Source organism: Etheostoma spectabile, unplaced genomic scaffold (assembly GCF_008692095.1).
Source record: "Etheostoma spectabile isolate EspeVRDwgs_2016 unplaced genomic scaffold, UIUC_Espe_1.0 scaffold270, whole genome shotgun sequence".
NCBI classification, from domain to species: domain Eukaryota; kingdom Metazoa; phylum Chordata; class Actinopteri; order Perciformes; family Percidae; genus Etheostoma; species Etheostoma spectabile.
In genome coordinates this window covers 1,009,234-1,033,163 of record NW_022605574.1, presented here as the reverse complement: position 1 = coordinate 1,033,163, position 23,930 = coordinate 1,009,234, and the positions used below count along the sequence as shown (strand labels likewise).

Genomic DNA, 23,930 nt, shown 5'->3' with positions numbered 1-23,930 from the left:
TTTATGGTCAGTAGTTGTCAAACTTTTTTTCAAGGATGTAAACCCCTGGAAAATATTCTCTGTGCCAAGTACACCCTGACCAGCGCAAGGCAGGTTTTGGGGAGGAACAAAGCCTGTATAAAGAGGTACCACCCCAGTGTGATTGACCGTTAATATTAATAATAATTAATAATTAATACACAGTCTATAGATTGACTAAACAACATCTTTCTGAAAAGTTTAAATGCTACTTCAAATGTTTAAAATCCATTACGAAATAAATGTAGTATTATATTGTACTTTTTCAGGGAATAATGCATGCCTGATATTTTTAAATTAACATTTTTCAAAATAAAATCTCACGTACCCCCCTGCAGTGGTCCAAAGTACCCCTCGGGGTACATGTAGCCCCATTTGAGAAGCAGTGGTCTAAACCATAGGCTGAATATTAAAGGCCTAAACTAATACCAGGAAGACTGATGATGACTGTGTGGATGTGTTACACTTATATGCTTGCATGTCATTAAAGACCCATTCACTATTTTTTATTTGAGATTTATAATCATTTAGGTTGTATAAGTCAAAAATAGACAATTTGTTAATGACATACATCAGAAACCATGAGTGTGGGCTTTGTGTATTGTTTGTGGGGCTACCCTTTTATATACATTTGGGTATAGATTATTTATTTATGTACATAAATAGAAGAACAACGTCAGTTTAACCCTTTAAACAAGCCTCTAGATAATTGACAGCCTACAATATTGGTAAGTTAAACCAAATAAAGATCAAAAACATCATTTGGGAGGTGGCAATGTTTAAACAATAGACTGTAAAAAAATTATAATTATTAATAGTATACAGTCTGTGGTTTAAACCCATCTACACACAATACACATGTTTGTGCTGATGGATTTTTTACAGTTTTTTTTGGCCTATGCAAAGGTAGCATTCAAACTAAGACACATTAAACCATTTGATAGGAAAACCAACTTTACAGAAGATATAATTTAACAAGTAAAATAATATGTACTATGTGAAAAAAATGCTAAGGTACACATATACTGTGTGTATATATTTACTATATAATATTTCAAAAATTCTGAGTATAAGCCTACATAAGACCACAGTTAAAGTTCCTTTTAAGTGTTTGGAGGTCTTTAAAAAACAAACGAAAAACGACTCACTGAGGGGCGCCGGGGTAGCCCCCCCCCCCCCCCCCCCCCCAAAAAAAAACCCAACAACACACACTCACTGCAAAAAAAACTATAGTCCCACTGTGTACTCAACACTGCTATTTTCACTATGTTGGTTTTCCTCTGATTATTCAGTTTTAGTTCAAGGGCTTTTAATTTGAAGGATAATTCAAAGGACAATTCAGTGTATAATAATCAGCACCATTCAAGTCTTAAATATTGATTTATTGGAGTGCATGAGAGAGAGAGAGTACAACCCTTTATTGCCATCACTCTTATTTCTTAATTATACAAACTTGTGGACGAGAAACCGTCTCCTCTCTGCAGCTAGTTTGAGTAGCTTCCTCAAAAACCACACAAGACCAGTTTGTTAAAAAAAAAGAAAGAAAGAAAGAAAAAGGAAACAATAGTAGGCTAATATACCAAGCTTGAATTCATTCTTCTAGAACTGTGACAGGTACCAGCTAGCTTGACTCAATTGTGAAAACCTGGAAAAGTGTTTTATTCAAAACAGAACAGCAGACAGGTAAATCAACAAAATGCTCTTGACGGGAGGAAGTGTTACAGCGTTGAATCCTCTGTGTGTGTGTGTGTGTGTGTGTGTGTGTGTGTGTGTGTGTGTGTGTGTGTGTGTGTGTGTGTGTGTGTGTGTGTGTGTTCAGATGCGTCCGCGCAGCAGGAACATGAGGAAGACTGCGCTGAGGAGGATGCAGAGCGTGCTCACCGTGGGAACCACGATCTCCGTCACCATCTCCATGTGGCCTATCAGTGGATCTGGAACACATGCATGGAAACGTAAGTCAAACGTCTCAAGTTACAGTTTCAGCTCACTGGGAAAGGCTGCTATGGATGTGGAAAACAAATGTATTTTATGGATTTAGTCCAGTTTCTTTGTAAATTTAATATTCTAATTTAAGGAAATTACAATTTACACTCTGTGTACACGTTGTTAGAATCACTACACACAGGCCTGAAATACACACACACACACACACATGCTCAGGACCTATTCATGCACTAATGGAGAGATGTGGGGGGGGCTGCCAGCTGGACCAGCACCCTGAGCAGTTGGGGGGGGGGGGGGGTACAGTGCCTTGCTCAAGAGCACCTGGCAGTGGCACTTCGCTCAGGAGGTGAAGTGGCATCTCTCCAGCCACCAATCCACACTCCATACTTTGGTCCGCATGGGGACTTGAACCGGCAACCCTCTGGTTCCCAACCCAACTCTTGTTTGGAGTGAGCTACTGCCCCCCCCCCCCATTCTAATGGTGCCTTGGTCCAGGGTGAGCTAATCTGAATTTTTTTTTTTTTAAATAAGAAAGTGAGTAATGTGTCTGCAAAGTGACTCATAACCACAGCTGTCAGTGAAATGTAGTGGAGTAAAAATAAAAAATAAATTAAAAAAAAAGTATTTATCACAGTATTTGCCCCTGAAATGAAGAAGAATAGATGTTTAAAGTTGCATCTTTTTGTAAAATCAGAATCAGAATCAGAAATACTTTATTGATCCCCGAAGGGAAACTCTGTGTTGTAGTTGCACAAATATTATAAATAGAGTAGAAATACAAGAAATAAAGAAATATAAGGATAAAAGAATAAAAGAAAATCCTGTTGATCTCACTTTAGAAATAACTTCAGTACCTAAACTTCATCATGCACTGGCCAAGCCCTTTGCATCCCTGCATGTTCCTGATTTCCCTGGGACTCTCTTCTAGCTGGGGGGGCAAAACAAAGAACAACCCTGTTAGATAGCGGAAGGACAAGCTCGACACAGACTGTTTTCTTTGTTTTGGCCCTGCCATGGGGATGCACGTCGTGTCATGCTAAGCTAACCTTGGTATGTGTGGTAGTGGTAGTAGCATGTGCATCAATGAACACATGGTTTGTCATTTTGTTTCAGTTGATTTAAGTGCTAGTCAAAAGACTAGAAATCATGGTTGGATGGGTGCAACACATACACACAGGATTTCAAGTCATTTCTTTTAGTTTCCTTCACCTGGTCTCATTTCAAGCGGGGATCTGGGTCAAAATGGCAAACAGGAAGTGATAGAGTCTGGAGTAATTTATAGAGGGGGAGACCTGGAATGGCCCAAGTGTCAGCCAGTGCAGAGGGGTGTACAGAGTGCATGGAGTTCTGTTTTGAGAAGCATGTAACATTTCATTTGTGATGTTATAGTTGATATAGGGTGTATTCATGAAGCCAGAAATGGTGTTTGATTGATTTCCAACTAACTTTGGTTTGTCTTGTAGGAGGGGCTAGGAAGGAGGCTCCTCTAGAGAGCAGGACTTTGGACTGGAAGGGCCCAAATAGCCAGAGCCCAAATAGCCAGGGCCCAAATAGCCTGGGACCAGTAGCCAGGGCCCGAATAGCCAGGGCCCAAATAGCCAGGGCCCAGAAGCCAGGGCCCAAATAGCCGGGGACCAGATAGCCAGGGACCAGATAGCCAGGGCCCAGAAGCCAGGGCCCAAATAGCCGGGGACCAGATAGCCAGGGCCCAAATAGCCAGGGCCCGAATAGCCAGGGCCCAAATAGCCTGGGACCAGAAGCCAGGGCCCGAATAGCCAGGGCCCAAATAGCCAGGGCCCAGAAGCCATGGCCCAAATAGCCGGGGACCAGTAGCCAGGGCCCGAATAGCCAGGGCCCAAATAGCCAGGGCCCAGAAGCCAGGGCCCAAATAGCCGGGGACCAGATAGCCAGGGACCAGATAGCCAGGGCCCAGAAGCCAGGGCCCAAATAGCTGGGGACCAGATAGCCAGGGCCCGAATAGCCAGGGCCCAAATAGCCTGGGACCAGTAGCCAGGGCCCGAATAGCCAGGGCCCAAATAGCCAGGGCCCAGAAGCCAGGGCCCAAATAGCCGGGGACCAGTAGCCAGGTCCCAAATAGCCTGGGACCAGTAGCCAGGGCCCGAATAGCCAGGGCCCAAATAGCCAGGGCCCAGAAGCCAGGGCCCAGATAGCCAGGGCCCAGATAGCCAGGGCCCAGATAGCCAGGGACCAGATAGCCAGGGCCCAGATAGCCAGGGCCCAGATAGCCGGGGACCAGTAGCCAGGGCCCGAATAGCCAGGGCCCAAATAGCCTGGGACCAGTAGCCAGGGCCCGAATAGCCAGGGCCCAAATAGCCAGGGCCCAGAAGCCAGGGCCCAAATAGCCGGGGACCAGTAGCCAGGGCCCAAATAGCCTGGGACCAGTAGCCAGGGCCCGAATAGCCAGGGCCCAGAAGCCAGGGACCAAATAGCCGGGGACCAGATAGCCAGGGCCCAGATAGCCAGGGCCCAGATAGCCAGGGCCCAGATAGCCAGGGACCAGATAGCCAGGGCCCAGATAGCCAGGGACCAGATAGCCAGGGACCAGATAGCCAGGGCCCAGATAGCCAGGGCCCAGATAGCCAGGGACCAGTAGCCAGGGACCAGATAGCCAGGGCCCAGATAGCCAGGGACCAGTAGCCAGGGACCAGATAGCCAGGGCCCAGATAGTCAGGGCCCAAAATTGTCAGGGCCCAAAATTGTCAGGGCCTGATTTAGCCTTTTTTTGATTGTTTGATATTAGTTAGCGATGATAATTTCAATAGTTACTATTTAGTTTTCATGTTTTTGTTAATTTCTTTATATAATTATGCAATACGTCATCCTTGCCATACTGTAATTCCATGTGATTGCTGAGGAAATAAGTTGAAGCACCAGGTGAAGAACTCCTGAGTCCGTTCCTGCTCCTTCCACTACGGGGCTGAACATTACAGGCCCCACCCAGCGTCACCACAGCCCAACCTGTGTACTGCTTTCTGGGACTGACCTGCAGCCAGGAGCTGGTTACTGGAGGAGCACGTCTCCACGGCTTTCCTCTTCCAGCTCTCCACCTGCAAAGATCCCCAAAACTCAACAGTTAAACAACATGTTCCACTCCAGAGGGACGTTTAACATTTACAGCGTTTCCACAGGGTCTCAAAAAGTCTCTAAAAGTATTGTGTTCTAGGTCATAAAATAATTAGAATTAAATCATTTTCAACAGGTCTTGGATTTTCCTACGTCCATGTAACGCTGCCTCTAATGCTCATTGAAATCTTTTATTCCATGGTATTGTAGTTCCATCTTTCAATGGAATTATATTTATGAGTCCAAATATAATTTGCTGTAACAAGTATTTACTTTGCAAGTACTGTTGTGACTCTGCAATTGGTTGTACTTTCATGTTGTGATATACACTACCGGTCAAAAGTTTGGGGTCACTTAGAAATATCCATTGCACTCCATTATAGACAGAACACCAGCTGAGATCAGTTGTATTGTTTTTTTAACCAGGACAATTTTCAGATTACATTATGGGTTTATATAATTTCAAAAAGGTTCTCCAATGTTTTCTCAGTTAGTTTTTAAAACTATATCAGATTAGTAAACAGATCGTGCCTTTGGGACATTGGATGAATGGTTGCTGATGATGGGTAGTGTAGATATTACATTAAAGATTAAATTAAAGATCAGCCCCCCCACTCAGATCCGCTGGTATTCTGTCTATAATGGAGTGGAACGGAAATTTGTAAGTGACCCCAAACTTTTGACGGTAGTGTGTATCTTAAATTTCATTCATAAAGGTCTTAACCCTCGTGTTGTCTTCCCAAAAAAATCAACACATTTGTCGACGCTTTTTATCAGTTTTTAAGTTTTTCTTATGTTTTTGTCCCTTTTTTTCAACACTTTTGACACTTTTTGTCAATGTTTGTCACTTTTTTGACATTTAACACTACGTAACACTAAGTTATTAACTTTAGTTTTACAGTTATTTTTGGAATTTATGGTCAATAAACCTAAATTATACCTAATGTTTGAGTTAGAAAAGCAGAAATTAGGAATTATTGAGACTAAAATTAAAGGAATGGATGTTGATGGATAATCACAGACTGGAATATGTCAACTTTTACTCAATACTATTTAAAAAACACTTCCATTTTCTTTTTCAAATGCTATAAAATTGAATAAGACGCCCCAAAATTAATGAAAGTAGAGATGTGTACTTGGCAAAGAGCGTTGGGTGGAATCAATCATGTTATTTTGGGGAATTAAAAAGAACATTGATATAGGAAAACGGGTCAATTTGACCCGAGGACAACATGAGGGTCAAAAAGGTCTTAAAAAGACTTAAACGTGACTTGCTGACCCCTGTTGACCCCTGCTGACCCCTGCTGACCCCTGCTGACCCCTGGTACAGCGTGCTGTTAGAGTTCACCTCTCTCTGATTGGGGAAGCCATTCGAGCTGATGATGCGTTTATAGAACTGGACCGAGGCCTTCGGGTAGCGTGGTTTATTTTTGTTCCTGAAGTCGACGTAGTAGAGTCCGAACCTCTCGGAGTACCCTTCGTCCCACTCGAAGTTGTCGAGGAGCGACCAGGCCGTGTAACCCTTCACGTTCACGCCGTCTTTAACCGCTGCTCGTCCAACCGGGGGAACAAACCAAGAACAAAAAAGGGAGACGGGGTTAGTTTCGTCTCAGGGACGTGGCAACGCTGTTGGTCTCTTTTGACGTGATCTTTGTGATTTCCTTTCACCTTTGAGCATTTCATCGATGTAGTCTTTGAAGTACTGCATCCTCCAGTCGTCGCAGAGGTCGGTGCAGAGCATTTTCTCAGACACGCCGTTTTCTGTCACGTATACCATGGGGTTTCCATACTGAGTCTGTTGGAGAGACGTTATATCACATTTAGGATGGAATACAGTCTGATATGTTCATATGTTACTGCAACATATTTCATGATTCTTAAACCACACAATATATCTCTTCTATTATGGGACACTTCTTCAATAGGTTTATTTATACATTTTGCTTTCTTGCCGAGTTACATGAGAAGATGGATACCAGGGCCTGTGTATTAACTACAGAGCTAGAGCTAGTAGGTTGCTAGCTTAGCATAAACATTTATATATATATATATATATATATAAATCTGCTGAAGTACTGGACGGAGGGAGTTTGTCAATGAATAATTAAACTGTAAAACTCCATCTAAAACCGTAATTATTGTGCTTGCTGATAGGCTCTTTCTGAACTTTGTTTCCTCCCGCTTCCAGTTTTTATGGATTCAAACAAGCTCATTTGCATAAAAGTCAGATGAGAAGATGGATACCGCTTTAACATTTGTATGCATATATAGCACATACAAATGTGAAAGTGGTATCCATCTTCTCGTCTGACTTTTAAGCAAATGAGCTTGTTTTTCTAGAAATATCAAAGAGATTTTTACAAAAGCTTTTCAGGCCTAGTTTATTTGTCTCACAATTATAATCATATGGATGACTATGTGATTTAAGTGATTTATAAATCCCTTAACGGTTTAGGTCCAAAATACATTTCTGATCTGCTACTACACTATGACCCCCCCCAGACCTCTCAGGTCATCTGGGACAGGTCTACTTTCTGTCCCCAGAGTCAGAACTAAACAGGGTGAAGCAGCTTTCAGTTTCTATGCTCCTCATATCTGGAACAAACTCCCAGAAACCTGCAGATCCGCTGCTACTCTCAGTTCTTTTAAATCAAGGCTGAAGACCTTTCTTTTTGATGCTGCCTTTCTTTAAATGAATGCTCATTTCTTTAAATTTCTTATGCTGCACTGTAACTTTTATTCTTGTTTTATGTGTCTATTTTTTAACTGTCTATTCATGTGTTTTAATGCTTATGATTTTTAACTGTTTTTACTTGTGTTTTATCTGTTTAACTGATTTTGTGTAAAGCTCTTTGAATTGCCCTGTTGCTGAAATGTGCTCTACAGATAAAGCTGCCTTGCCTTGCCTTGCCTATGGATGGCTGAAAGAACCCAGCGTCCATCACTTGTTTCACTTTTTATTTATTGTATTTTGTGCATGTTTAGTGTATTAGTTTTACTTCTGGAACAATGTCATTCTATAGTCAACATATCTTAAACAGCTGGATATCTGAATTTTATTCAGATGCGTGTTGCGTACCTTGACAAAGTTCAACAGGCGTCTGAAGCCCCAGGGAACAGAGTAGAGCCATTCAGAACCTGGATCAGGCCATTTTGGGTCAACCAGCTCAGCAAGGTCTCGATCTGCGAAGTAGCTGTCTCCGAGGCCCGATGGGTAATTCTTCAGGGTGACGTAGCGAGTTGTGAAATGGCCGAGGCCCAGGAAGTCACAGGTTCCCTTGATGTAACTCTTCTCCTGAGGCGAGAAGACGGGCAGCCGGGAGGCTCCCAGGCCCTGCTGGCCACTCTTCCTGCCTGGAGGCCGAAGGTCAGAGCATTTCAAAATAAAACTAGCAGACACACAAAACTGCCACAGTCTAACAAACACTTTTGTTTCTTTGACCAAATAACAATTGTCTAGTGCAATGTTTCCCAAACTTAGGGTCGGGACCCAAACTGGGTCAGACCCGTTTTCTTGGGTCGCCAATTGGTGGAGTAAAATTCTATCTTATGGGAATCAGCTTTTTTACTACACTGGTCTGTTCAGCTCAGATGCTGTTTGTGTGTGTGTGTGGGGGGGGGGGGGGGGGTCTCTCTCTTCTCTTATCCTAGGAGGGGATAAGAACATGAGTTGGGAAAGGGGTGAGACACAGAAAGCAGACTAGAGACCTTTTCTGTTTTGGTTTACTTTTGTAATGGAATAAATATACTTCATATACATTTAAATTCACGGGTTGTTCCGTCTTTTGTCCACAGTTTAAACGTGTAGATGTTACAATGATTCATGGTGTATTTTTGTAAATTCGGGTCCCGGGGAGACACCAAATTTCTCTTTTGGGTCTTGAGCTGAAAAAGTTTGGGAACCACTGGTCTAGTGAGGACTGTACATAACGATGAGACAACATTTCTCCACTTCCTCCCACAAAATATCCCATATATGTGCTCTGACATTTTTCCACGCAGTAGCGATCAGGTAGTGGAGTCGCGGTATCGAAGTACCGCCCATACACCCTCTCGACCAATCACAGCGAGTCAATCACAGCTTTCTATCCTTACGGTTCACCCCATTTTTATAGCATCAAATAACCAGTCCCCCAGGACAGTGCGCCAGTGGAGCTGCAACGCCCAGGCCTTCACATGATGACCTATGGCCCAAAAATACTATTTTCACTTGGACTTACATTGGCAAAAGACCCGTCTGTAAATCAGTGGAAACATTTTATCAAGCGTCACAACACCCAAAGAATTACTCATTTCACTATCAGGATTTGATCTATTTGGTCCAGTAATTTCAACTCAATTCAATTTTATTTATATAGTGCCAAATCACATATCTAATACAAATAACTGAGAAACAATGTAGTATTGAATTGCCCACATTGAAGAATAAACATCCAGTATGTTCACAGGTAGCCAGGAAAACACACAGGCGTTTAGAAACAACACACAGTAACATTTAGGAAGTCTAGAAGAGCCGCATGATCATCAGGTAATCCCCGTTTCAGTTAGCTAAGCGCTAAAACGGAAGTAGCCGCCTGGGCCGGAGGAGGTCTAAAGTGTGTCAGCTCTACGGGCCGCACAGTGCGTTAGGAGTGCTGATCGTTCAGGTCATTTTTAGCTCCATGATGCCTTCAAGCGCCACTGAGCAACAAGGAATAAATGGAGCTCCGCCTTGAACAGTTATTATACAGCACATCCATGCAAATGCCTGAATACTTGAACTAACATCAGCGAGATCAGAACTAGCTAAAATGATAGAACCCTCTTTGGGAAAAGTGTATTTGAAGTGTACTTTGATTTTTTTTACTTGGCCCATGTCTCATCCGCTAACATGGAGGGGGCGGGGTTTAAGACCTATACTGCAGCCAGCCACCAGGGGGCGATCCAGCTGTTTTAGCTTCCCTCACACAGTCTATGCGTCTACTCCTGGTGAGGACGGATGAATAAACAGTTGCATTTGACCGTGACGTACCGATGTAATCTTTCATAACCTGGGGGTAGTCTCCGTTAAAGATGGGAGTAGCAAACCACCCCATGTAGAACTGGATGTATCTCTCTGCTGCTTCGATGTCCCTCTGGTTGGTGATGTCCACCGGCTCCCCCCAGTCTGCCGTTAGCGAGATCCCCACCAGGCCTGGACACACAAACAGCAACGTTATCATCCAGCACGGGAGAAATTTACCTTTAAATCCCCCCCCAAAAATACCCAAATAATTTATATTTTTTCATTTTTTACCTTTTTGTTTGCTTCGCCACTGCATGTCATACGTGTGCCAAACCTTAGCATGTGCCTGTTTCAAAGACAAGAAGGCAGTTTGACGTTTCACGTGAAGCCTTGTATTGTTTATTTGACATTATTTGAAGAAGGAAATGAAGTCAGAATCTGTAGGCAACGACATCTGTGTTCTGCTCTCTGTTTGTAGTCCGAGTCGTATTGACCAATCACGTTTGAGCGGGCTTTGGGTGCATGCGGGCAGTCTCACCTTGATGATGTGGTGGGCAGCTTTGTAAGCTCCGGTTCCCTTTAGCTTCAGTCCCGGTGCATGTTCCCCGGTTTCATATCCCTCCACAGCAATGGACTGAAAAGCAGAGGTGGAAGGTAACAAATGACATTTACTCGCAGTACTGTAATTAAGTCATTTTTTTGTGTACTTTTACTTTTTAAAGTGGTTTTTAAAATCTACTTTAAAGTACTCCTATTGTGCTTTTTGGCATTTTTCCTTTCTTTTATTGTGTTATGTAACGCCCTCATACTGTGCTTCTGACTGGCTAGTAGTCCTTACCTAGGTACTGTCAGGGCCCTCATACTCTGCTCCTGACTGGCTAGTAGTCCTTACCTAGGTACTGTCAGGACCCTCATACTCTGCTCCTGACTGGCTAGTAGTCCTTACCTAGGTACTGTCAGGGCCTCATACTCTGCTCCTGACTGGCTAGTAGTCCTTACCTAGGTACTGTCAGGACCCTCATACTCTGCTTCTGACTGGCTAGTAGTCCTTACCTAGGTACTGTCAGGGCCCTCATACTCTGCTCCTGACTGGCTAGTAGTCCTTACCTAGGTACTGTCAGGACCCTCATACTCTGCTCCTGACTGGCTAGTAGTCCTTACCTAGGTACTGTCAGGGCCTCATACTCTGCTCCTGACTGGCTAGTAGTCCTTACCTAGGTACTGTCAGGACCCTCATACTCTGCTTCTGACTGGCTAGTAGTCCTTACCTAGGTACTGTCAGGACCCTCATACTCTGCTCCTGACTGGCTAGTAGTCCTTACCTAGGTACTGTCAGGGCCTCATACTCTGCTCCTGACTGGCTAGTAGTCCTTACCTAGGTACTGTCAGGACCCTCATACTCTGCTTCTGACTGGCTAGTAGTCCTTACCTAGGTACTGTCAGGGCCCTCATACTCTGCTTCTGACTGGCTAGTAGTCCTTACCTAGGTACTGTCAGGACCCTCATACTCTGCTTCTGACTGGCTAGTAGTCCTTACCTAGGTACTGTCAGGGCCCTCATACTCTGCTTCTGACTGGCTAGTAGTCCTTACCTAGGTACTGTCAGGGCCCTCATACTCTGCTTCTAACTGGCTAGTAGTCCTTACCTAGGTACTGTCAGGACCTCATACTCTGCTTCTGACTGGCTAGTAGTCCTTACCTAGGTACTGTCAGGACCTCATACTCTGCTTCTGACTGGCTAGTAGTCCTTACCTAGGTACTGGACATGTGCAACTCCCAACAAATGGAACAGAAGTGAGATGTCCCACTCTGTAGCTAAATCAGAGAGCTCAACACACAGGGTGAAAAGAGGAGCTGCAGCAATGTGCAGTACAACAAAAATAGGGTGTTTTTTGAAAATGAAACCATGTAAATCTATTCTGATATAACCTCTGAATACAATTATGAACCCGAAAATGAGCAGATTATGAGCACTTTAATACTTTTACTTCAGTAGGTTTTGTTTGAAGTATTGTACTTTGCTACATTTTAAATAATATTCGGCTTTAATCTAATCACTAAAGACTGCATATTTAATTAAATAAGTATTCAAAGTATAAATAAGATATTAAAAAAGTATAAATCTAAAACAATTATATATATCCCCCCGAGTATCTTTTACTAAATAACTTTTAAAATGAGCTACTGTTTACTTTTACTTGAGTTTATTTTTATACAAACTGTTATTTGCACTTGAGTAAAAGTACCTGTACTTAATTCGAATATCTTGGTACTCTTTCCACCTTTGCTGAAAACACAAGACGACACTCTGATGTCCAAGTCAAACCCAATGACAGTGAATGCACCATTTCCCTTCGACCGGACATACCCATGGGTTGTTAAAAGTGATCCAGTACTTCACTTTCTTTCCAAATCTTTCAAAGCACAAGTTGGCAAAGTCGTTGAAATAGTTCACCATGGAGACGTTCTGCCAGCCGCCGTACTTCTCCTGTAAGACCTGGGGGGGGGCGGGACCACGTTAGTTACAGTTACCCTGCAGCTTCCAGGACTTAAATACAAAAAGGCCGAGTGAGTTCACCTGCGGTAGATCCCAGTGGTACAGCGTAACAATGGGGGTGATCTTATTGTCCAGCAGCATGGTAATCAGGTCGTCGTAATATTTGATTCCTTTCTCGTTGATGTGTTCACCTGCAAGAGTTGAAATAGTAGTGAATATCAATATTCACTGTCATGAAATATAACATCATTACAACCAGCGCTACGTCTAATGATCATTTTGTGGATTTTGTTTTTATTGATGAGTAGTTTGGTCTTTTAAATACATAATACGTCTAAAAACGACAAGACCTATGTTACATATTTAGTGGAGTTGTGTACAAAGTGAAATACGCCGTAACGTTTGGTCGCCGACCTTCCTCCACAGCGCAGCGGAGGAGGGTCTGGCTAGTCCACACCATTTTTTTTTACTTCTAGGGGGCACTAGTGAGCCACTCCTATTCTCTAAACCCTTAAAATATGTAAATGTTGATTTTGGGGAGTTTTTCAGTATGTTAAGCCGCTCAAAAAGGCAATTCATCTGCAGAAAGAAAGAAAGAAAGAAAGAAAGAAGGAATAATTCCTTCAGTTTCAATAGGGCCTTCGATGCTGTCGGCGCTCGGGCTCTAATGAATGTTGATTCATTTTTTGGGTAATGACTTCAATCAGTACTGGTTTCAATAACCAGCTAATGAAAGAAGTAAGAAATATGAATAAATATGATGATAAAATTAAACATGAAAGGGTACTTTTCAGTCCGCTTGGTAAAATCCTCGGCCAGGAGATGGAGAAACGATAATGGTTCAGCTTCATGTCCTTCATCAAGGTGATGTCATCCTTAAAAAAACCAAAAAAAACCAGAAGAAAACCGTTTTTTTTAAAATTTTAATTATAAGAAATAGTCTGCCATTTTGAGAAATACCCTTATCTGCTTTTTTGCCCAGAGTTAGGTGACAACTTTGATTCCCCTCTGAAGTTGATTAGCTTAGCTTAGCTTAGCTTAGCTTAGCACAAAGACTGGAAACAGGGGAAACAGCAGCCTGGCTCCCTGCGAAGGTGATCAAATCTGCCTTCAATCACTTCAAAAGCTCTAACTGTTACACTGGTATATAATACCTCAAAGGACACTGGAATCTGTGCAATTTCACACAGTGCAATATTTAATATTTAACTAGTTCATTTCTTTACTGTGCAATAGTTATTTATTTGTCAATACTTATCTACTGTCACACGATGTGTATTCAAAGCTATTTTATATATGTACACAGTTGCTCTCCGGACTCAAGACTGTGAACCAGGTCCCCCCCCCCCCCCCCCCTCTCTCTTTTTTCTCTGCACAACCTATACTTTATATTTTGATATTTTTATATTGTTATATCTTATATTTTTGATATTTTCGTGTCAACACTGTAAAGGGATTGCTTCAATCTCATTGCACAGGTACTGTATAAAGCGCTGTAACAAAGATAAAAGAGAATTTACTGTCAGAAAGTGTGCAATAACATGACGTTTTTATAACCTGAATGTTCATTTTTAAAGTGTTTAATAAGAGTTTAACAATTATTTTTAAAACTATGACGTACCAACATATAAACACTTCAAACTTAATTTAACTTATTACTATTTAATTTATATAATGCACAATATATTTATATTTCAAGACTTTATCAGCAACTATCAGCCTTGTCTTTTCTGGAAATGTACTAAAGGTTTTGCTGCATGTCACCTTGAATTTGTAGTAGCCCTCACACGAGGCGTCTCCCGTGTCATTTGCAACAATTTTCCCCTTTTTGTGTGCGAATGCGTCCCAGATGCTCATTCCTTTGCCGTCTACGTTCCAAGCTCCTTCGGTCTGGTAGGCCGAGGTGCCGACCCCCCAGGAGAAACCTGCAGGGGAAAACACAGGAAACTAGGAATGTCAAAATGCTTTGATACAGATACAGAAAGCTTTATATATCCATGAAGGGTATTTCACTTTATACAGTCCACCCAGACACATACACACATGTGACACACCAGACAAGGTTGAAAACTTAACCCTCATGTTGTCCTCGGGGCAAATTTGACCCATGTTCAGCTTTTTCATCACAAAATGTGTCTTCAAAATAAGCGCTGAAAATGTCAACATTAGAAGTATCAAATAACATTGGAAGAAAACATCAAAAAAAGCACCCACAACATTGACAAAGTGACAATAATATGGGAAAATGCAAAAATAGCATTTCATGGTTGACGGCAGGACAACACAAGGGTTAATTGGACGTTAACTAAATGACATGTAATGTAATATAATGTAATAATACTGTCATTAATGACAGAGGGAGCACAGAAAAAAAGGGAAAACGGGAAAACGGGAAAGTGCGAGAGCCATGAATATGCAAGAAGTAAAAATATTTGAGATAAAAACTGAATAAACGCATTCAAAATAAAAGGCCACGTATGCTCAGTTGGTAGAGCGGGCACCCCTCTCTCTCTCCCCTTTCATGTCTTTATCCATCCTGTGAAATTAAAGGGCCGAAAGATGCCCCAAAAAATAAATCTTAAAAGAAAATACTACATTATAGGACGAGATCAAATAAATCCATAAGTGCCAAGTGAATAGCACACAAGTCACAATCCACAAACTTCAAACACATAACTATCAGAGTCTGCAGATTGTGAACTACTAAGGGGTAAATAGGGCTATTGATATTGTGATATGAGACTAGATATGTTCTTAGATTTTGGATATTGTAAAATCGTAATATGACACAAGTGTTGTCTTTCCTGGTTCTAAAGGCTGCATTACAGTAAAATGAGGTCCTTTTGGGATCAGACTGTTCTAGCTGTTTTATTATTTGCCTTCACTCTACTGATGATTATACATCAAAAATGTAATTGTAAAAATAGTTTAGCGAAAGCACCAAATGTAAACCCTACAATATCGCTATTATATTATATATATATATATATATATATATATATATATGTGTGTGCGACATTTTCCAAAAGATACTATTTTTTGTGTTAATTAAAAGAAAATATCCATAGAAAACTGCACGTTAAAAGGTAACTGTCCTTTTTATAGTGGTGCCTTTTATATTCAATCCAATGTTCAATTTCTTCAATATAAGAAAAGGATTTTTCTTTCATTTCTTGTATTTCAGCAGAATACTGAGAGCAGCAGAAAGGCAGAACTGAGTACACTTCGTTATGCGTTAATTTCTTAAAAAGTAATAGCGTTATCGCGATATTCAACAACGTTATCACATGTGTGCATACGAACGTATATGCATATTTTCCCTGGTGTTTAATCGTGTGTTGTACCCGTTGGGAAGGTGCTGTAGTAGAAAGACGTCCTCTCATTCTTGGTCCAGTCGAAGTCCTCCCCGGCCGAGACACACAGCACCAGAGCAAGCACATGGGACGTCCTCAGGAGACACCGCTGACGCATCGTGGTCTTTGTCTTCAGTTACACCTGAAGGACAATAATCAACTCAGTTTGAACCCTGATGTCACAGATTGCATGGCTTATCACAGGCATCCAAAAACCAGCTGTCAAAACAGCATCTCCTGTCTGTCTGCCCTGGGCTAGATGAGTCGAGGACACATCTCAGAATATAGGCTACATGTGGAAAGGTAAAACAAAGATTCAGTAACTCACGCAGAGGTGGCAGCTGTCCACAGGTTTCGAGTAAAAGCATCCTAACTCAAACCCCCAAACCTCAGAATCATTTGTCAAGCATCCAGCGGGAAAAAACACACCCAGTCATTATCAGAGCACGTGGATTAGAAAAGGGAAGAATCTAGTCTCATTTCAGCCAGCTGTAAGAGACGCTGACACAAAACGCTATCAGAGACAGAAAGTACGCCAGCTTGTCGAGCACAGTCAGGATGAGAGACATGTCAAGCTGCTGTGTCTCTTCAGAGGTGTAAAAGATATCCGAGATAAGAAAATCAAAGCTGTAAAGTTGGCCTGAGAGTCCTGAAGCCAGAGTCTGTGTTCTGTGTCTCTCCCTACATCTGTCCCTTTGCCCAGCCTGTGTCTCAGCCCCGGTCTGCCTCACATTTAGAACCACATATAGATGTCTGACCTGCTGCACGTCCTGCATTTGTCTCCGCTGGAAACTGCTCCAAAATGCAGGAAACGTCCCCAAGCTTCTGGACCCAGTCCCTGTCCCCCCAGTGTCACCGTCAGGTTCAGAGCCAATGTTACAAAAAAACAACAAAAACAGAGTGAAGCATCCAGTGACATTTTCTGCTATTCATCAGACCCCCATACAGTGACACCCCAGCCCCCAACCCCCCACACACACACACCCCCCCTTCACACACACGCACTGAATACCGCTCCATTTGAAGTCAGTGGAGTGTGACAGTAAATTTGCTGGTGCAAACAGATCTTTTGGAAAAAGAAGAGATTCTGGCACTGTAAGCAGAGTTAATGTCAGGGAGCCTGATCCGTTTGCAGCGCGGCCTCATAACACTTTATGAGCTTTATACTGCGTTGATCTGCAGTCAGGAGTGCAAGATTTAAAAAAAAACACGTACAAATAAATGAAATGACAACAATACAAACACATAAAGTACAAAAATGTTTCCTGTACATACAATATACAGAACACAAGTTTACACAATACTAAAACAGCAATTTCTAACAAGTTCTTGCACAAGGAACGAAGACATTTTTAGTCCTATCGCTCAAAAACGTCATGTTTAACCCTCATGTTGTCCTTGGGTCAAAGTGACCCGTTTTCCTATTTCAATGTTCTTTTTTAATTCCCCAAAATAACATGATTGATTCCACACAACGCTCTTTGGCAAGTACAACTCTCTACTTTCATTAATTTTGGGGCGTCTTATTCTATTTTATAGCATTGTAAAACAAATAGAAGTGTTTTTGAAATAGTATTGAGTCAAAGTTGACATATTCCAGTCTGTGATTCTCAGAGAACTTCTGCTGTAAATTGTAAATGCAAGAAGCAACCCCTCAAATATCTTTTATGATACTCCAGGTTAATGTTTACCCCACATCGATTGGGAAAAGGCATACATTAACCCTTGTGTTGTCTTCCCATCAACCATCATATTTTTGCGCTTTTTTTCAATGTTTCTGCTGTTTTTTTATCCATCAACATCCATTCCTTTAATTTTAGTCTAAATAATTCCTAATTTCTGCTTTTCTAACTGAAACATTACGTATAATTTCCTATAAATGAGGTTTATTGACCATAAATTCCAAAAACAACTGTAAAACTAAAGTTAATAAGTCAGTGTTACATAGTGTTGAACACTTCAAAAAATGTGACATGGAAAAAAAATGCATCAAAAGTGTTGAAAAAAGAGACAAAATCATAAGAAAAACTTAAAAACATTGCTAAAAAGCGTCAACAAAAGTGTTGATATTCAGTTTTGACAGGAAGACAACACAAGGGTTAAAGATGCACCAAAGATAAGTTTGTGTAAAAAGTCTCACCACCAACGTGGGCCTTGTATTTATCTCACACGGGACCTTTATGTCTTGTGTAGAGCTGCAAAGATTAATCCATTAGTTGCCAACTAATCTATCCATCCATCTTCATCCTCTTATCTGGTGTCGGGTCGCGGGGGCAGCAGCTCCAGCAGGAGACCCCAAATTTCCCTTTCCCGAGCCACATCAACCAGCTCCGACTGGGGGATCCCGAGGCGTTACCAGGCCAGGTTGGAGATATAATCCCTCCACCTAGTCCTGGGTCTTCCCCGAGGCCTCCTCCCAGCTGGACGTGCCTGGAACACCTCCCTAGGGACCCCCCCAGGAGGCATCCTTACCAGATACCCGAACCACCTCAACTGGCTCCTTTCGACGCGAAGGAGCAGCGGCTCTACTCCGAGCTCCTCTCGGATGACTGAGCTTCTCACCCTATCTCTAAGGGAGACCCCAGCCACCCTCCTGAGGAAACCCATTTCGGCCGCTTGTACCCTGGATCTTGTTCTTTTGGTCATGACCCAGCCTTCATGACCATAGGTGAGGGTAGGAACAAATATTGCCCGGTAGATTGAGAGCTTTGCCTTCTGGCTCAGCTCCCTTTTCGTCACAACGGTGCGATAAACAGAATGTAATACCGCACCGGCTGCTCCAATTCTCCGACTAATCTCACGCTCCATGGTCCCCTCACTCGCGAACAAGACCCCAAGGTACTTAAACGCCTTCACTTGGGGTAAGGACTTGTTCCCTACCCGAAGAAAGCACTCCATCGGTTTCCTGCTGAGAACCATAGCCTCAGATTTCGAGGTGCTGATCCTCATCCCAGCCGCTTCACACTCGGCTGCGAACCGATCCAGTGAGTGCTGAAGGTCACAGACCGATGACGCCATCAGGACCACATCATCGGCAAAAAGCAGCGATGAGATCCCAAGCCCACCGAACTGCAACCCCTCCCCACCCCGACTACGCCTCGATATCCTGTCCATAAATATTACAAACCAGATTGGTGACAAAGTGCAGCCCTGGCGGAGGCCAACCCTCACCTGGAACGAGTCCGACTTACTGCCGAGAACCCGGACGCAGCTCTCGCTTTGGTCATACAGGGATTGGATGGCCTTGAGAAGGGACCCCCTCACCCCATATTCCCGCAGCACCTCCCACAATTTCTCCCGGTGGAACCCGGTCATACCCCTTCTCCAGATCCACAAAACACATGTAGACTGGTTGGGCATACTCCCAGGCCCCCTCCAAGATCCTTGCGAGAGTGAAGATCTGATCCGTTGTTCCACGGCCAGGACAGAATCCGCATTGTTCCTCTTCAATCCGAGGTTCAACTATCGGCCGAACCCTCCTTTCCAGCACCTTGGAGTAGACTTTACCAGGGAGGCTGAGAAGTGTGATACCCCTGTAATTGGCACACACCCTCTGGTCCCCCTTTTTGAAGAGTGGAACCACCACCCCGGTCTGCCACTCCTTAGGCACCGTCCCAGACTTTCACGCAATGTTGAAGAGGCGTGTCAACCAAGACAGCCCCTCCACACCCAGAGCTTTCAGCATTTCTGGACGGATCTCATCAATTCCTGGGGCTTTGCCGCTGTGGAGTTGTTTGACTACCTCAGCGACTTCCACCAGGGAAATTGACGACAATCCCCCATCATCCTCCAGCTCTGCCTCTACCACAGAGGACGTGTCAGCTGGATTTAGGAGTTCCTCAAAGTGCTCCTTCCACCGCTCTATTACCTCCCCAGTTGAGGTCAACAACGTCCCATCCTTACTGTATACAGCTTGGATGATTCCTCGCTTCCCCCTCCTGAGATGGCGAACGGTTTTCCTGAAGCAACTTGGTGCCGACCGAAAGTCCTTCTCCATGTCTTCTCCAAACTTCTCCCACACCCGCTGCTTTGCCTCTTTCACGGCAGAGGCTGCAGCCCTTCGGGCCCGTCGGTACCTTGCCACTGCCTCCGGAGTCTTCTGGGATAACAAATCCCGGAAAGACTCCTTCTTCAGTCGGACGGCTTCCCTGACCACCGGTGTCCACCAAGGTGTTCGTGGGTTACCGCCCCTTGAGGCACCTAAGACCCTAAGACTACAGCTCGCCGCCACAGCTTCAGCAATGGAAACTTTGAACATTGTCCACTCAGGTTCAATGCCCCCAGCCTCCACAGGGATGCCCAAAAAGCTCCGCCGGAGGTGTGAATTGAAAGTCCGTCGGACAGGGGCCTCCTCCAGATGGGTGATGGGGGGGAAAAGTCTGACTGTTGTTTGTGCATATGCACCAAACAAGAGTTTGGAGTATTCGGCCTTCTTTACCCGCACTACGCGTTTTGGGCTTACCAGGTCTGTCCAGAGTCCTCCCCCATCCCCTGACCCAACTCACCACCAGATGGTGATCAGTTGACAGCTCTGCCCCGCTCTTCACCCGAGTGTCCAAAACATACGGCCTCAGATCAGATGAAACGATTATAAAATCGATCATTGACCTTTGGCCTAGGGTGTTCTGGTACCAAATACACTTATAAGCATCCCTATGTTCGAACATGGTGTTTGTGATGGACAATCCATGACTAGCACAGAAGTCCAACAACAGACAACCACTCTGGTTCAGATCAGGGAGGCCGTTCCTCCCAATCACGCCTCTCCATGTATCTCCATCATCACCCACGTGTGCGTTGAAGTCCCCCAGCAGAACTATGGAGTCCCCTACTGGAGCCCCATACAGGACTCCATTCAGGGTCTCCAAGAAGGCCGAATACTCCAAACTCTTGTTTGGTGCATATGCACAAACAACAGTCAGACTTTTCCCCCCCATCACCCGCAGGCGTAGGGAGGCGACCCTCTCGTCCACCGGGGTAAACTCCAACGCAGCGGCGCTCAGCCGGGGACTTGTGAGAATCCCCACACCCGGCCGGCGCCTCACACCCTGGGCAACTCTGAGACTGTGCGAAGAGGATCTAACTGGTAGCGCTCCACCTCCTGCACAAGTTCCGGCTCCTTCCCCCACAGAGAGGTGACATTCCACGTCCCCAGAGCCAGCCTCTGCCGCCCGGGTCTGGTCCGTCGAAGCCCCTGACCTTTGCCACCACCCATGCGGCAGCGCACCCGACCCCACTGGTTCCTCCCACAGGTGGTGGGCCCATGAGATGGAGAGAGAGGTGCCACGTAGCTTTTTCGGGCTGTGCCCGACCGGGCTTCGTGGCAAACCCGGCCACCTGGCGCTCGCTGACGAGCCCCATGCTTCCTCCGGTCAGGGTCCCTCGATCTCTTCCTCATTTTTTCATAGGATTTTCGAACCATTCTTTGTCTGGCCCCTCCCCTGAGACCACTTTGCCATGGGAGACCCTACCAAGAGCACAAAGCTCCAGACAACACAGCCCTCAGGTTCATAGGGACACACAAACCTCTCCACCACGATAAGGTGATGGTTCCCGGAGAGGTCAACTAATGTAGCTCAGCGTAAATTCTTTCAGGAAGACCTAACTTTTAATCAGTGCTAAAATCAATTTAGCTGTTATCCTATAAATTGGACTTTGTTGTTGTTGTGTATAACTGTCGCATATCTGCAACTATTCTCCTGATTGAAATGTAGCTCAGCGTAAATTCTTTCAATGCTCTCTTCCTAAATGGAATCAGCTGGTGGAGGCGTTCACCTTCCTGCTTAACCAATCAGAATGGTACACATTTGGCAAGGGCCAATCACAGAGTCGCAACCCTGCTTTTAAAAATCGGTTTCTCCCTTTGCTATCAACTGTCGTTGCCGGCAAAGAGGGCAATCGACAAAGATTTTGTACATTTTATTGAGCTATTTTGATAATCTGATTGAAACATTGAGGAAGCTGATACCTGAATTGACTTGCACATAAGATGTAATTAAGAAAATGTGTCCGATATGTAAGTAATGTCTACATCACATCACTAAAAGTTCAACTCAGAGCAGACAGGTGCTGCTTTCCAATGACAGAAACATGCACTAGGGCTGTGCAAGTCATGGAATTTTGACCGGATTTCAGATTATTCAGATCACAAAAATGAGAAAACTATTATTTACACATCAAGTTTTGTAAGTAAACTCTTATTTTGTCTTGTATTCTGAATGATGCGCGTACTATCGCCCCTCCTGACGGCTAAACTCAGCCATCATTTGAATATATTTCTACAGTATTCATTTTAAGGGGAATTGAAACAGTTAAACGGCTAAAGCATTATGGTGTTTTCCCTGTTGATTTGTTTAATGGTTTCACTGTTTATTTTCAAAATTCAATGAGTCATCATGTTAAATAACCGTGATTTCCATATTGATCAAAAAAATATTTTTTTCCTCCATATTCATGCAACCCATTTGTTTTACACACATAAATACAAATCCCATTGAGGAAATGTAAAATACATGTGAGGGTGTATTAGAAACCTATAACAGTAGTATTAGTTATATAAAACTCACACATAAAGGACATACCAGATGTAAACATACAAAACTCCCAGGACAGTTTTTCTAAATCCCTTTGACACATTTACTGAAACAAAACTCTAAGTAAAACTTAGTCTGTTAGACAACTTTTACAGGTTATGGGTATGTCTTGCTCTATTTTGCATGTAGGGGTTTACACAATGAACATGTGTATAGTTGCATTTAAAAATAATATGATTCAATAGCAAATGAATGCAACTTGATCTGCATCTTGTGCCAAAGCAATTATAAATGACTGTAGTCATGTGAACAACTGACCTAATGTTCATGTAATTAGTCATATAGATAGAGAGATAGCTTATTTATCCAGAAGGGAATTAAGGTGTCCAATAGCTTATACATACATACATACATAACCATAGGCATACAGACATATGACTTCCACGCACACATACAGCACATAGCACAAAAATACAAAAGGGAAATATCAATAGTGTGCTCTTACAGTAAAGTTAGATTGTAGCATCTGTAAACCTTTGATGTAAATTTACAGCTAAAATCTCCCCGTATCTTACTGTTTTAATATTATACAGGATCATACTGTGAGTGGCAATGCATTCTGGGAGAAAATAATAATATTACAGCACATATCTGCAGAATGTTGCAGATCACAGGTTTTTACTGTTAATCGCAGTGCAGTGAAGGTTTAAAATGCAGCACGCTTACTGTAAATAAACAGTAGTTTACTGGTAAAGCTACTGCCAATGTATTACTGTAAATTTACGGTGAAAAGGTTTACAAAGGAGAAGTGTGGAAAAAATGCAGAGAGACAGTGTCAGTGGAAATACCTTGCCAGTGCAAATTCTAGCTCTAAATCTATATCTTTTTTTGAATTGTCGTTTGAGGATTGTCCCAAAGCGATTGAGAAAATCTGTAAGTAGGACCGAGGAAGATTTCCTGAATCGGTTCCTACTCACAATGTCCGGATTCAACGGCAATAAGGGTAGTGAAATTTCTGTTACAATGCCTATTTAGCTTGAATATTAAAAAGGATTCTCAGAGAACTTCTGCTGTAAATTGGAAATGCAAGAAGCACTCCAGGTTGATGTTTACCCCACATCCATGGTGAAAAGGCATACATTAACCCTTGTGTTGTCTTCCCATCGACCATCATCTTTTTGTGCTTTTTTTCAATGTTTCTGCTGTTTTTTTCTACACTTTTTTTTTTTTTTTAATTCCTAGCCAATAAACCTAATTTTTATGACATCACATTAAACGTTTATGACATTTTTTTCAGCACTTATTGTCTCTTTTTTGTCACTTTTTCCCAAGGTTTTGGTCACTTTTTTAAAATACCATACAATTCATTAAAACCAGAATTCAATTCAATGAAAGTAATCATTCATTTTTACTTGAATAACATTGCATGCCATCCATGTTATTTTTAGGAAATATTGTTGAAAGTAAGCCAAGTTCCTTATAGTAAAAATTTAAAATTTGGGTCAAATTTGACCCGAG

The 23,930-nt window shown here is 43.0% G+C and overlaps 1 protein-coding gene across 3 annotated transcripts; it reads right to left on the bottom strand.

Annotated features, from left to right (window-relative positions):
• Window positions 1-1,656: 1,656 nt before the first annotated feature.
• Window positions 1,657-16,846, bottom strand: LOC116685778 (lactase-like protein). Of its 3 annotated transcripts, XM_032510710.1 has the most exons (15): window positions 16,208-16,614; window positions 15,871-16,021; window positions 14,291-14,451; window positions 13,314-13,401; window positions 12,608-12,717; window positions 12,398-12,526; window positions 10,569-10,664; window positions 10,322-10,376; window positions 10,058-10,219; window positions 8,126-8,400; window positions 6,715-6,841; window positions 6,395-6,594; window positions 4,967-5,030; window positions 2,817-2,890; window positions 1,657-1,949 (listed from the first exon to the last, which is right to left on the bottom strand). In XM_032510710.1, exons 2-14 carry the CDS (start codon window positions 15,995-15,997, stop codon window positions 2,817-2,819), a joined length of 1,668 nt encoding a protein of 555 aa, XP_032366601.1. In that variant the 5' UTR covers window positions 15,998-16,021; window positions 16,208-16,614; the 3' UTR covers window positions 1,657-1,949. The 3 variants fall into 3 exon arrangements, with proteins under 3 accessions (XP_032366601.1, XP_032366600.1, XP_032366599.1); XM_032510709.1 differs by lacking the exons at window positions 2,817-2,890; window positions 16,208-16,614 and adding an exon at window positions 16,638-16,846; XM_032510708.1 differs by lacking the exon at window positions 2,817-2,890.
• Window positions 16,847-23,930: the final 7,084 nt, after the last annotated feature.